Raw genomic sequence first — 14,648 nt, 5'->3', positions numbered from 1 at the left:
CCCTTCTCCACTCCCAACCACTCCCTTCATCCCTGCACTGTTTATCCCAGGCCAGTGCCTTTTATTTCTTCACATGCCTTCCCTCTGCACCTCCCACCCCATTCCCTCCTGCCAAGGGTTGAAATTGAAACCAGTTTTTGCTCTGGTGCAGACTCAAGAAGCAGTATCAACCTTGTAAAGGCTTCTGGTGCACGTTGTGAGGGTTGCAGGTGCCCGTGCCTCATAAAAGCAGCAGCTTCAGCTCAAAGTCCGCACTTGAAAACAGCTTGACCACTTAGTACTGAGTGCTGCTCAAATGTGGAACTAACATTGCACTTCAAATGCAGAATAGAAGTTCTGTCATCGCAAGAAGCCGTTTTCTAGAAGAGAACCAATCTAGCAGCTTATCAGTCAGGACTGGCTGTCTTATTGCAGCTTTTGGCTTCCCTTGAGCCCTACTGCTGTTCTGTTTATCTTGGCTGGTCATAACAGCATGTGCCCAAAACCTCAGAGACTTACCTGCCACAAGCTTTTAGCTCTTCAGTAGGATTTTTAATCTGTTGAAAGATCCTAGCTGGTAATGGTGGCCTGTCCTGAAGAGTTACTTCATAGCCTATTAGTTCTGTGTGCAGCTTCTCCTTTTATCTTTGCATTTAAAGTCAGAAAGGAGCAAGTTAAAAAACCAAGCTTCCCTAAGGGTCCAGACATAAGCACTAAGCTCTGTTTCACTCTGTCTAAAAACCTTTTTACTGTTTTGTTTGTTCTGTGTGTGTCCAAATGATCCCATCCATGTCCCACAGGGCTCTCCTAGTACCATTTCACTGTCTGAATTCCTAATGGGCTGTAGTTGCCGATGATCTACAAGATAGCCAGTGTTTTGTCCCTTGCAGTGGTCCATGACAAAGCCACGTGCCTACAGAAAGTAGGTGGTCTGCATTAGGTCGTCGGGTTTTCTAGCTTGGTTGAGCGCAGGGTATAATTAGAGCTCCCAGGCAAACCCCCCTGGTATGAAGGACAGTGCTCCTTCAAGGGAACGACAGTCACGCAGTAACTGGAAGGTGCTGGTTCCAGTTGGAACAGAGGGCCCATTGCTTTAGCTCATGCAGTCAATGACCTGTATCTTGCATTCTGTTCCCAGAAACACATGTCCATAAAGCTGCTGTTCCTTCTTTTTCTGCCATCCTTGTTGGGACTTTTTGTCAGCCTTGCATTGGATTCCTTTCTGTCATGTTGCTGCTTGGTCTGCATTCTTGCTGCCTCTTGCCGTTTGTCTGCCTGCCTTGTGACATGCTGGGAAGGGTGCTGTCTGAATTGGGTGTCTTGATGCCCTCTGCCGTGGTGCATGAACGCAAACAAAACTTGTCTTGAAGCATGGTGCTGGCACCCTCGAAAGGGTTACAACCTTCTTCAGTCTTAAGTCTTGCAAAGACTGCTCTGGGGCGTCAGCTTTATGGTGGGTTTTCTGCTTTTTGGTTCCTGCAGGTGGTATTGTAGAGATGTTAGGTGAGTCTATTCCAGGAAATAAAATATTGCTGGGGGAGGCGTGGGAGAGTTCTAGTGTCTTCATTCTGGACTTGGAATCTCCTCTGGGCTGAAACAAGACCTGATCTCAGTCTGCGCTGTCTTCTGTTACCTAAGCTCACACCCGCAGTTTAATGTGGCTGTCTGCAAGGCTAAGAAAAAGGCATAGCATTCTTTCCAAGACACTAAAAACAAACAAACAGAAGCTCTGTTCTCTTGACTTGGAAAACTGAAGTTCCTTTGAATTCAGAACCCACTGGCTGCAATTGCCTGGTCCTGTGCATCTTGTACCTCCCATGCATAATGGTACCAAACCCTGTGTGTTTACTGTGCTCTAGCTATTTGAGAGGTGGATCAACCTTTAAGGACTTGAATCCAGAAGCTTTGGTCTTTATTGGATTAACTGAATAGCTCTGGCAGGGAATCAAAGTCAGGGTAGCTGAAGAGAGAGATATGTGGGGGTTTTAACCACAAATAGTAAATGGTTTATACTCGAAGTCATGGTTTCATATGGTAAGTGGTCTTCCAGCATAGCTCAATTAGCTGTGAAGTACTCCTGGTTTGCACAGTTCACAGGAGTCAGTAGAACTTATGGTCTCTAAAATTAACTGATTATTCCCATTAACTTTTTTTTTTGCAACCAGTGATTCCTTTATACACAGGCTATAAGTTTTAAGCACCTAACTGGTATGTGCTGGCAAGCCATACCTATGAGGGTTTATACCTTCAACAAGGCTGAATGTGAAGGAGAGACTTTTTTTATTTTCTCTGAAGAAATGCAAAAATGAACTTGTGTGCATCAGCTGTGTTTGTCCTAGCTGACTGGTAAGTGACTGAGAGGCGTGCTGTGTCGAATAGCACAAGCCACCAGGAGAAATGGTAACAAGAATTCTAGGTATTCTTTTTAGGGTAGTTAGCAGTGTGGGGAAGGTATGGGTTGAAACTTGTCCTCCGTGCTGTTTGTGAAAGGGTGAATAGGCACATAGGTACTTCCAGCGAGAGTATGGGATGAATGACTGCATTGTGCATGTTCTTTAACGTTCTATGAAAGCTCCTCTTTAAAGGAAACTAAATGCAACTGTGTACCTTATAGCCGTGTCAGGCACTGTATGCAGGTTACCTCACAACAGAGTCCAAAACCCCCTTAGCTCTGAATTATGCTCAGGCTTTAAGTACTTGGAATTATTTTTTGAAGGAGCTAAAGACTTGGTTATTTTAACTATGGGTAATAGAGTTTGGTTTCATATCCATGTGACTGGCAAGTGTCTGCTGATACATCTTCATCTGCTGGCCTGTCCAGATGTTGGGATCTGTGTATACCACAGCATCTTTCCTCTGCTTCCCAGCAGAGGATGTACTGAAGGACTTGGATGAGGGACTGCTGTCAACAGCATGTGGAGCAAAGCATTCGTACCTGGAGTCTAATACAGTGACTGAAGATCCCGCGCACGCTGCTAGAGCTGTGCGGGTTATGAAGGGCGCGCAGTGAAGCGTTAGCTCTCTACTTCTAGGTTTCAATCGTACTTATCATGGTCATTAGAAGTACACTTCAACAGAAGGAATATCTGGTTCAAACTGTAACAGGAGAAGGTACAAAGGTGCAAAAATCCTGAGTTAAGGAGAGAACATCAGCCCTAACTCTGACTACTCTTAATTGGTTCCTTGTGGTGGATTGCAGGTAGGTTTGAATGTAAAATGCCCTCTGACTGTCCAAATCTCATGTTCCTGACCACTCTGTTTTAGTGACACTTAAACAACTGTGGAGTGTTTTCTTGGTGGAGGAAGGAGCGAAGTCTTCTCAGCTTCTCCCTCCATGATGGGTGTACTTTGTACATCCTTGAAATACAGTTCATCAAGTGGCCCTTCTTGATTTTAATGCTCTAAAGAAAGTTGGTGTTGCATGTTGTGTGCTGAACCTATATGACTTGTCAAGGAAGATGCACAATAACCTTCCATGAGCTGAGATTTTATTTTCCCTAAGTACTTCTTACAAAACCTTAACACCTGGAATTTCTCTATTCATAATCATCTCCTATCACATGTCACCATACAGAACAGAAATGGAAAATGAGCGATCAAATGCATTTTTCCTTCTAAGACCCTTGTCTTAGCATGATGGTTGTCTGGTAATTTCAGCATTGCACTACCTGAAACGTGCCCTACTTTCTCATAAAGTTCTCTGACTTCTAAGCCTCTCTGAGCCTGTTGGGTTAGGGCATTATTAAAATACATGAGACTAAACTTGATTTCTGAAATAGTAATCACATTTAATAAACTGTATAGAATATAGTCCTTAAACTGGCTCAGCTTGGTATTTTCTACCTTTTCCCTTCTTACTGACAAAAAATAGATCTTAAAGAGAAAGAACAGATGTACCCTTTGTCTTCTAAATATAGATGCCATTTCTGGGCCAGAGTTTTATATTAAGATCCGTGTTCTGCAGAAAGTTTTCCAATTATGGAAGACACTAAAAGATGAGTGTGCAAATGAGCCACAGGTGTCTTAATCTTGTGCCTATGGAGTCAGCTCTGCTGAAGGAGCAATTCTCTCTTCTGTTGTGCAGAGGTTCAGCCTGGGTCAGTCTGTGGAGGAAAACTGATAAAATACTGTTAATTCTCTGAAAACCCCTTTGGACAGCTGAACTTTTGACAGCCTAAAGATGCCTCATAATGTTCTTTCCCAGTGGGCAGGATACATCATACCTCCTGGTGTGGAACTGCCGTTCAGTTGTCTCTTTGCTAGCTTAACCGGCTATTTTATGTGGTTTGGTTTTAAAGGTGGTAAAAAGTCAGTATGCTGCAGAGCACTCTTGGGAAGTAAGATGCGGGTATTACAGAATTATTCAAGCTCCAGCGGGTATAAAAAGAGGAATAAAATGTCTGTCGTCATTGCTTGGTTGTTACTATCATGGCAGCAGAATCCCAGAAGCAGTAATATGGTCCCAATGAAGGCATTGAACACATTGGTGTAAAGAGGCAAAGTCTTTTGTTCTTGCTTCTGGGTGTTATTTACATGCTTTTCGGCTCGTTATGCACAGCTGAATGGCATATGTTACCTTAGTAGCTTTTGGGAGCTGCTTAGAATAAAAAAAGAAAATAAGAAAAAACAAACCCCCCCCAACCCAAAGTAACCTTCCATCTTTCTGACTTGCTCATCTCACCCCCAAGCTGGAGTCTTGTCTACTACTGCAAGTACGCAGGTTGGATCCCAAGCCACAGTAGATTACCCATCAGATAACTGTTAGCTAATATCGTCTTGTTGGATTGGTGCCCTGTTTCCAGCCTGGCAGGGTCTGTTCTTCCCTGGGCATTGAATTGTTCAGAGATTCATTCTTCCACACTTTTTTCTTTCAAACCGCCCATCTGTGATGCATGCAGTCTTCTGATGCCCTCATTGCCATAAAACGCAATGCAAAAATGCAGCGCACATCCATTTTCTTCTCAACCTCCTTTTCTGGCATGGTTGAAAGCAATAACATGACTAAGAGAGGATGAAGGTGTGAGGTGGGTTTTTACATCTGCATCATTTCCATTTCCCTCTCTTCTCCCAAGCGAAGTATGGCATATTTTGACTCTGTGGCTATTGGATTTCCTTCTCGGTAGAGAACTTGGATGAATCGTTAGCCCATCTGCACTGACCTGGCCAGCATCCTCGCATTAGGCCGAGTATGTTACTCGGCAGGCTGTGCAGTGACTTGTGAATCTTTCCTTGTCAGACTGAGCCAGCATCTTCTTGATATGCTTGCTGTAAATACGGATAGCGTTTACGTGAGTCATTTTGACTTAATCTTCTGTTCTGTTTGTTTGTTGTTTGTCTTGTCTTCCTCCAGTACACCTCCAGCATGAGAGCCAAATACCTCGCCACCAACCAACCTCGTCCAGATGCTGGCAGTGTGCATTAAAATGAAAAAGCAAAAGCAAAAAACCACAAAACCCACATGTGCAGTCAGACTAAACAGTGTGCCAACTGCTGTGCCCCTGTGCTGTCCTCGTAGAACAATCCTGCTGTTCTGCCCAAAATCCAGTGCAGCTCCTCCTGTTTCTCCAGTCCAGACCACCCTTCCAAACCCACTACCTGCCCACTGGAGTGGAAGCCCCTTTTGAATTTAAGCCTTCACCTTGTTGTACCTGATGTGCCAGAGAGAGCAAGTATGTGCAGGCAAGAAACTGGGTCCACCTGTTTGGGGAGCAACTTACTGGAGTAGCCTATCAGAAAAAGTTGGTGAATATCTTCTGCTCCCTTTTTCCCCCCTTCTGTTCCCCGGAGGGGCTTGGTGAAAGATGGTAGTAGATCTTCACTTCTCCAGTGGGATCAGCAGTCTGTCAAACACTGAAGAAGCAGGGGCTCAGTGCTGATGACTAGTGTACAACAAGGGAACGCTGAGTCGATGCACCGTTTTGGTGGGGGTCCCCTGGTCCAGTGCCCTGTGTGAGGGAGTAGGGAAACTCCTGCCTCATGGTGTCACTGCATATCCACTGTAATTTGGGAGCCTGGGGCTTTTCTAGAGCAAACCATTCTACTACCCTGATTAACTTTTTTTTTAAAAAAAAAAAAAATTGACAGTTGCCACTCAATCTAGGATGTGAATTCTTGAGGAGGAGCAGGAGGTCCCAGTACCAGTCACCTGCCCTGTCCATTGCTCTGAACCTGACCTCTCTGCTCCATCAGGGAAGCTCAGGTACTGGCAGATGGCAGTCTGGGTGCTGCCTTTACAAGGCTGACACGCAGATCAGACAGGAGCCAGCCACCCACTTCGTGCCAAATTTTTCCAGGAAAAAACTTGTAAGACTTTATGGGGTGTATTTTTGCACTAAAGAGTTTCAGCTCTCTGATGCTAGATCTTAGGGGACAGTCAGCTTGCAAAAGCAAGAGGGACTGGAAGCACCAATGAATTTATAGCAAATGCAAGCTCTCCCTGCAGGAGTGACCTGTGAACTCTGCTGGACTTTTTATTTTATTTTTTTAAATAATTATAACTTACAGCACAGGGTTGCTGAAATGGCATTGGAGGAGGTTTTTGAAGCCTGTCCTAACAAACTCACGAGATTGTCAGTCTACCTTCCGTGTTCCAGAGTCAGAAAGCCAAATGACACCTGGAGAACATTGTGACTGTCAGAACAGGTTTTTATTGTATTCTCTTTTAATTTGTTTTGTTTTTCAAGGCACATTGCTAACCACTATCTGACCACATTAAGGCACATGTAAGGTATTTTTCTAGACATGAGGCAGAACAAGGCTTGCAAAGGGGCAGCTGGATGCCTGCAAAGGGCAACATCCTCCATTGGTGCTGTACTTTCCACTGAAGAGCGGTGCTGCAAAGGGCACCGACGGCTTCCTACTGGAAGAGGAGACTGCCTCTTGGGAGGTACTGTAGAGTACTGCCCTTTCAGTAGGGTAACTTTGATGTTCCTTTTTGTCTTTTTACCCCTGAGCAGGGGCGTCTTAGTGTAGCTGCTGAGCTTTACATTAAATAACTGGCAGAGGAAATAAAAGTGGGAAACGTCTCTCAAACTGGAGTTGAGCCATTGGCAGAGGCAGTTAGTCTTCACCTCAGTGATGTTCAGACTCTGTGTCTGTTTACCCCACGTTTGCTGTACGGGGCACAGAATCTACCAATCTGCCTTTACTCAAGTTGGTTGCCTTCTTTCAGTGAGGTGGGAATTGCTCCTAGCAGGCAGCTAACTAGGATGATGGTATCTGCTGTAAAATGGTACCAGCCCTGTGGAAGAGCAAGCGTTGAGACCCCTCTTAAGATAGAAACCACTAATAGACTGCAAAAGCTGGAGGCCAGCTATTGCTGTTCAAAGGAGCAAGGGAAACAGGGAGGAGGCACCACCAGGCAGACAGGAGGAGAAGGTTTTGGAGAAAACGTCACACTTCACCATAAATCTCTGGAAGCAGGATTTTCTTGCTCAGGACTTGAGTATGCCCTTTCAGACATGTTTGATGGGCTTCACACTGAAACATACCTCTGTGTTATCAAATAAAAAAGGGCAGGGAAATGTAGTCACAGGTGGTATGGAGGGACACTGTGGCTCATGAGCACCAGGTTTTCCACCCTGTCTTAAATCCTACCGCGAGAGCCGGGTGTGCGAGCATGTGGCAGGGCCTGAAGCACGCAACTGCTGTCTGGGGGGGAGCCTTCCCCTGGCTTTGAAGAAAGAAGCAAGAGCCATATTATCCTTATTAAGACTAAGTTGTTCTGCCATCATCTCTCCTTGCAAGGATGTTCTCGGGTTGCTACTTACGTTATCAGTTTTAGGGGAGCTGCCCTAAAATCTGTGGCCTGGTCCTACTCATTGAAGGCAAGTGTTTTGAAGGCTGGAGGGTGCGGGGAACCCTGTGAGAACAAGTGCTTCTGTAGATCGACTCCTCTGTATACAGACCGCATCCTGAGCCTGCGTGCGGCTGCGCTTTGGGTTGGCTCTGAATTGTCACAGTGGTACTGTCTGTGCCACCATGGATAACGGGGGGAGCGAGCCTCTGCCTTTTTGTTTGCAGCATCTAATGGAGCAGCCACCTTGACCTGCTTCCTTCCCAGGTCTGGCAGTGCCACTCCTAACACCCAGAACAACTTCTGACAATGTTCGGGGCTTGCAGCAAGGCACAAATGTGGAGGTATGTGCTCTGTGACTTCAAAATATAACTGGAAAGAACGTTACGGAGATAACATTTTGCTCTCTGGAGGCCAGCATAACGTGACTGCAGTGTGAGCTGTGTACCTTTGTCCAGCCAGCACTTCCTTTACTTGACATGGATATTGCACTTTTGTAAAGCATCCTGGAACTCTGCTGCCCCGCTGCATGCTGTGCAGAGCGCTGGATAGGAAACACAGACAAATGGGTTTCTTTTGGTTTATTATTATTATTAGTCTTTTTTTTTTTTTCTTTTCTTTTCTTTTTTACTGGAACCTTGAGCAACAGCGTGGCATTTCCGCAGGCTGGTCTGAACGGATCTGCTGAAGAACAGATGGCCTTTGCCTATTCTTATGGCTGAGACATAATCAGTCTCATCCATATGGTCACATTTTGTCTGAGGAGCGGACTTTCAAAAGCCAAAATCTCCCAGACTCTGTGCCTCCCTCTCGGGTGAACAGCAGGTGCTATCTGGCGAAGACTCATCTGTTCTAGATGGCATTCATGGTTGAAGGAGTCCAAACTCTTCAAGCTGAAGGAGGTAAAGCTGTAGAGACTGCTCTCTCTTCCAGTGTGTCTCTTTTTAACGTGACAAAATGCCAAGGCCATATCACTTGGTGTGTCCCAGCTGACCTTATTGGAATGTTACTCGTGTTACTGGTTGCTAACAAAAGGGTCCAGAATTCAGGGGAGATGAGATTGGCCTCTGGACAACCTCATTGACTGCAAAACAGAAGGCAGCTTGCCTGGTTGAAGGTGACTGCATCGGTGAAGACACTTCATGTTACTTTTTCAGAAGCACAAATGTGGTCATTGGCTTGTCTGGTTGGCTTGGTTTATTTCCACTGCATCATCATGTGTGAATGACACTTTCTTTTGGAACTGAGGACTCTTCCAAGCACACAAACATCTCCACAATGTGAAATGTAAATAGCATGTTGGACTCTCGTGTCCAGTGTTCAAGACTGCATTGTAATTGTAAAGGAAATCGAATCAAGACTTGGCTGTGAATTTCTTGTGCTGTCTTGGGAATATAACTGTAGTGTTTGTATCCTGTATGTATTATTAAACTGAGTTCATTTTATGTGCTGATAAAAGGGTTCAAGCTAAGATTTTTAGCGTACATCCATGTTTCCGAATGTGAAGGATGGAGTGCTCCCTTCCCCTCCTGTCCTTTTTTAAGTTTTCTCCATTTGATAGGTGTTAATTTTCAGTGTACAGTCATCTCAGCCAAGATGCAAGGATGTTCATTTGAGTGCTTTGAGGGGGACACAGTGCATGGGGTTTGAAGTGATCCTAAGTTAGGACTTCCATAGCAGTTCCCTGAAAATACATGGGAAGTTTGGCCTTTCTGAGAGTAAACTGTTTCTCGGGGGCTGCTTAGCCATCACTCATGAGAGCCTTGGGTGCTGCAGGGTGATAGCAGACAGGAGTGGGTGGGTACCTATAGGAGCAAGGTAAAGGTTCCTGTGTGGATAAACCCATGCTTCACTTGTGGTCCTGCCTTCTCTTCCTTCTAGCAGCAACTGAGATACCATGCTGAACCCTTTGAAGAAGAGAGAAGTGTCTTGGCTTGTTGATTCTAGCCACCCCACCTGATTCAGGAGTAGGTGAGGTGCGTGGGTTTTCCTCTAGCTAGGGCGAGGAGCTGTCTTTGAAGTACTTCCTACCTGGGGACTAAGGAGAAGCCAGGGTCTTCCCCAACTTGACAAGTCTGTTAGCATAACTCTGGGACCACCTCTGGGTGGGAGGGGGAAAGCCCTCCAGGGAGATACTAAGGAGTAGATCTAATGCCTTGAGAGAGGAGACCTGAAAACACTTAATCAGTACCTTTAACCAGGTGGCTTCTTTCGTCACAGCCCCTTTTCTAGAAATTCTTTGTGTGCATGCTATGGATGGCTTCCCTAGTCATTCCAGGAGGCCCAGCAGAAGCGTGGGGTGTTTTGAGAGCAGTTCCTAGATGGCTAGCAAGTGGTCTGTGCTTTCTGGGTGGGGAGTGGGATCTCCTGCCCAGCCGTGATGGTGAGTGATGCCCAGCTAGGGGAGAGAAGGGATGCGTTACTGGTGGCCTGAAGCTCCCGGGTGCTCACCCAGCCCCTGTGGCTGCGTGCATGAACAAAGTGGAACATAAATTGATGTACAACCAGAAAGTTCAAAATACTTCTTTCCTAAAGAGGATAACTGTAGCATGAAGCTCTTAGGTGCTCTGCATATTTGATACCACAATGCTCCTCACTATGCAATTCCCAGCTCCTTCCTTCCAGTTCCTCCTCTAATCTCACACCAAGACTTCTCCGGTGGCCTCTGCCCACAGGCCACTGAAGTCCCAGAAAAGCTTCATTTCTTTCATTGTCCTCCGCATTAGGTCCAGCTGCCCAGCCGTTACGTCGTGTGCCTCAGGTCCCTTGTTAACGGGAGGCCCCATGACTTTTATTCACATCATTCAGAGGGAAGTTTATTTTCTTGGACACTGTGCACAGAAACCTAATGGTGAACATGTACCTGGCCTTTCTGTAACTTTTCTGTTTTTTCTTCTTAACCATAATGGTTGTATATCATACCACTTTATATACATATATAATATATAAATATATATAATTTTTTTTTAAAACTTCAGACCTGCTAGTTTCTGTCAAGTGTTCCTGCACTTACCCAAAATGTTTTTAAATTGTGAGGATTAAAGAGGATTGAGCCCATTTTTGTATCTTTACTTTTAATTCTGTAGTTCTATTGATTGTAATGTAGCTATTTTTTACTGTAACTTTTTGGTTTGCAAATACTAAACAAAAAACCTAAATGTAATTTCTGTGGTTTCTATTCAGCTTGGGTTTCATGTTTTAAAAATAAATGATTTAAAACCACTCTTCCTATTTATTGATTGTTATTTTCTCTCTTGCCCTCTCCTTGCTCATAAACCTGCCTGAATTTTTGTTACCTTTCATACCTTGTGGTAGGTCTGTGAAGTGAGGATGGGTGCTGGAGCCGTGAAGTCTAACAGCTAGTAGAGGGTGGAAGGAGTAGGAAGGTGAGTGCCCAGTACTACAGAAATCAAATTATTGGTGTCAGTGCTGCTATGTGCGGTGAGGTGTGCGCAGGTAGCGGCAGGGCTGCTTTCTTCCTTGGCGTGTAGGTCTCTGCCTGATCTGGTGGCTGCTCAAAATCAGGCTTGGGGATTTCTAATCCCATTTGAAGACTGGGCTGTTGTAATTGAATTGGACAGCTTCAAAAGAACCTCTGAAGAAAAAGGATTGATGTGGATGTTTCCGCCAGGGGAAGCTGTGCTCATCATGCTTTAGAAACGTGGCTTATCCCCCTTCCCCCCTCCCCAACAAGGTCTGGAGCTGGGGGCCTGGGAGGGTTGGCAGGGGCGAGCCTGGATGGGGGCACAGAGCCAGACTGGTACCTGCTGCAGGGCTGTCCTCGTACCGGCGGCCTCGGGGGGCTACAGGCACTGCTGCAGAAGATGCTGGAGCAGCAGAGGGATGCATCCATCAGCCCGTGGAGATGGCCACCCCGCACACTATGCCGGTGGTACCCCCCAGGCCCCCTCTGCTTATGCTGCACTGGAGCAGCAGCACACGCAAGCGGTTCATTTTCACCAGCAGAAGTACGAGTGTGGAAGACCGGTGCAGGAGGGTACACCCGCTGAGCCGCTGCGAGGGTGTCCCTCTTCGGGAGGTGATGGAACGTATGTACGTGATGAAACGTATGTACGTGCCTTCGGTAGCATCGCATGGGGAGCCGGGGGAGCCGGTGCAGCTCGGCGTGGGCTCATCTTTCTTGGCTCAGCCCCAGGCTGTCGTGGCTTCCTTTTTACTTCTTTGATTGTGCTGTTCTCTGATCACGGGCCCGCTCTACCGCATCTCTGTCAAGCAGTGAACTAAAGCCGTTACCTCCCTGTAATCCTCTCAATCTCTTTTCTGCCCGATCCTGCCAGTCAAACCGAGGGGCTGGTCTCCTGCCCCACTCCTGCGCTGTTCTTGGCCCTGACCTCATTCCATCCTGGGCCAGCTGTGGGTCTTTGGGAAGCTCACCACCACCAAACCCCAGTAAAGCCAAACAGCATCTCCTGCTGCTGGATAACCATGCATGTGAACTTGACCCCTAGAACGAGGGCTGGGAGGAGCAGAGCAGCTCCTCGTGCAGGTGGATGGGTCTTCTGGGGGAAGAGGAAAGAACTGGGGGGTGGGAAGGGGTTTGGTGACAGCAGATAGCTCCAGCTGTGCTGATTGCTCTTGATCCGATTGCAGGTTAAAACAGAAAGCTCCTGTACTACCCAGCGGTGCTGTAAGGACCAGGCTGACGGTCCTGGATGTCACTGCTATAGTGGCAGAGCCAGCCTGAAGACCACTGAGAGGAGACCACATCTTGCAGCCCTGCGACCTGAGCTGGGCTCCTTGGCACCTCCTCGGTGCCGCTGGTCCTGCCCTGCTCCCCATCAGAGTATATGTGCCCAGGTATGTCCTGTCCCCTTGGAAGGACGGAGTAGTCTAAGCAATGATTTAACTGTCTTTGTTAATGCTGTAAATTTTTTTTAAGTGCTGTGTGGTGTTTGTATGGCTGGAACCCACACCCATGCTCTTGAGTCTTGCCCATCAGTGCAGTGCCGGACCACAGAGGACTGCTTGCTGTGCCTTTCACCCTCATGGCTGTGCATCTCAACAGACACCAGTTTTCCTCCCTTCACTAATAACTGACCGATTTGCCTCCCCTCTATTTTTTTGTCCACTTAAAGGAGGAACCCTGATGTGAGATGATTAAACCTGCTCTCTGGTGCAAAGGGCTTGGAGCAGTCAAGGGAATCTGATGGCATGAAAGAAAATAAAGCCACCATCAGAGATAGCACGTAAATATTTTACCAGGTTTATGGGTTCCCACCAAGGATGGGAACATGCAAAGGCCACCTGCCCAGTGCCCGTTCCCAGTGCTTTCTGGCCAGCCATGCCCAGCAGCCGCAGGCTTCGCTCAGCCTGCTGCACCGCTCCCTTTTCCAGCAGCAGCAGCAGGGCAGGGCTCTCCTGAGCAATGCAGAGCTGGGGGGAAAGAGAGGGGAGGGCAAAGTATGTGTTTGAAGAAACCTTGCCTTCTGATCAGCCTTCAGTAGTGGTCTGTTAGATCTCTGTCCTAGAAGATAAGGCAGGGAGGGATGCCCTGGGGAGATGCTTTCAAACGTATTTGTTCCTGCGTGTGCTGAGCTGTGCGCTGAGCTGTGCGAACAGGAGCGTTGCCTCTGGGAGCTGTCGGGGGCTGGCAGATGGAAAACCGGCAGGCAGAGCTGGTGGCCGCGGCGTGCTCGCTGGGATGCAGTTACTGGCTACGTGCCCCATCTCCTGTCGCCCCTTGGGGTGGGAAAGGGCCCGTGCTGCAGGCAGTGTTTTCTGCTGAACGTGGTACTGTGCATGCAGCATCTGCTGTGCCTGCTGAGGCTGGATGTGCCCAGCTTCTGCCATCGGGTGCACTTGAGAGCTGGATTCATGGCTGTCCTTGGGGAGGGTCCTGTCGGGACTCGGACTCCCCATGTGTCTGGGAAGGCAGCAGGCAGCTGAAATTGCATCTCATCTTGTCTAGCCCCTTCTGAAGCACCCTTGCCCCCAAGGAATGACCCCATCTCCCCCTCCCGCTTTGCCAAACCACCTCTGCTTTCAGGAGGCCATGGCCATCCCATGCAGGGCGAGCATCCGCTGGCCCACCAGCTCGGAAAAAAGGCTTGAACAGGGAGACTCTGATCTGTCTGACCGCATGGGGATGCTGAAGTCCTGCTCTTGGCAGTCGGAAGGGTTTGCAAATGGAGGCAGCCACAGGAGGCTCGAGGGGAGAGATGCTCCAGTCCAGCTGCAGCCCCAAGTCCTGTATAGGAATAGCGGGTCACACTGCTGTGCGCTTGTGCCATTGCGCGGTGGAGAGGGTATGGATGGTGGCAGGAGCAGAAGGACTTTTCCTTCTGTGGCTGATGCTTCTGTTGCTGCAGGCAGGACCGCAGGGCTGTTTGCCTTGGCTCTGCAGGCAAGAACGACTTTGCCTGGAGCAGGCACTGTTTCTCACCATGATCTCAGCAAAAATCCCTGCTCAGGGAATTTTTTAAATCCCTCCCCGGTCCTTGGAGGGGAGTGGGTGGAAGTACAGCTCCTTTCTCACTGTGAGGTGTTGCAGATGCTGGTGCTGGAGCCCTTCTCCCACCCGCTTCCTCTTCCCACCAGCAAAACGCCATGGGACCTGACGTTTGCACCCCATAAATCACTCGGTCACTCATGATCTGCACCAAACGTGGCTGCTCTGGGTCACTGGATGGGCTGCTCAGGCGGGGAGCCAGCATGGCCCCTGGCTCCCCAAGGGGTTTCAAACTAAACAGCCAATCCTGTGCCCCCCTAAATAACAGGGGGGCTCACCAGGCTGATGTGACATAGCTGGAGCATCAGCCGGTGCTCACCACCGCAGTGCCACTGCTTTGCTGTGCGGTGTCACTGCTGCTTTCAGTCCCCTGCCCTCGACAGCCTGGGTTGGGGGGGATGGAGA

At 47.8% G+C, this 14,648-nt stretch overlaps 1 protein-coding gene across 3 annotated transcripts in view; it reads left to right on the top strand.

Annotated features, from left to right (window-relative positions):
• The window catches only part of TTYH3 (tweety family member 3), a 74,702-nt gene extending 68,666 nt beyond the window's left edge, over positions 1-6,036 (top strand). For all 3 annotated transcript variants that reach the window (XM_056335153.1, XM_056335150.1, XM_056335152.1), the window contains one exon: positions 5,330-6,036. In XM_056335153.1, the coding sequence (XP_056191128.1) occupies positions 5,330-5,345 (16 nt within the window). In that variant the 3' untranslated portion in view covers positions 5,346-6,036. The remainder of the gene's footprint in view (positions 1-5,329) is intronic.
• Positions 6,037-14,648: the final 8,612 nt, after the last annotated feature.

This window comes from Falco biarmicus, chromosome 4 (genome assembly GCF_023638135.1).
Source record: "Falco biarmicus isolate bFalBia1 chromosome 4, bFalBia1.pri, whole genome shotgun sequence".
NCBI classification, from domain to species: domain Eukaryota; kingdom Metazoa; phylum Chordata; class Aves; order Falconiformes; family Falconidae; genus Falco; species Falco biarmicus.
Note: the sequence above shows the minus strand (reverse complement) of the source record. Positions and strands in the feature narration are given on the sequence as shown.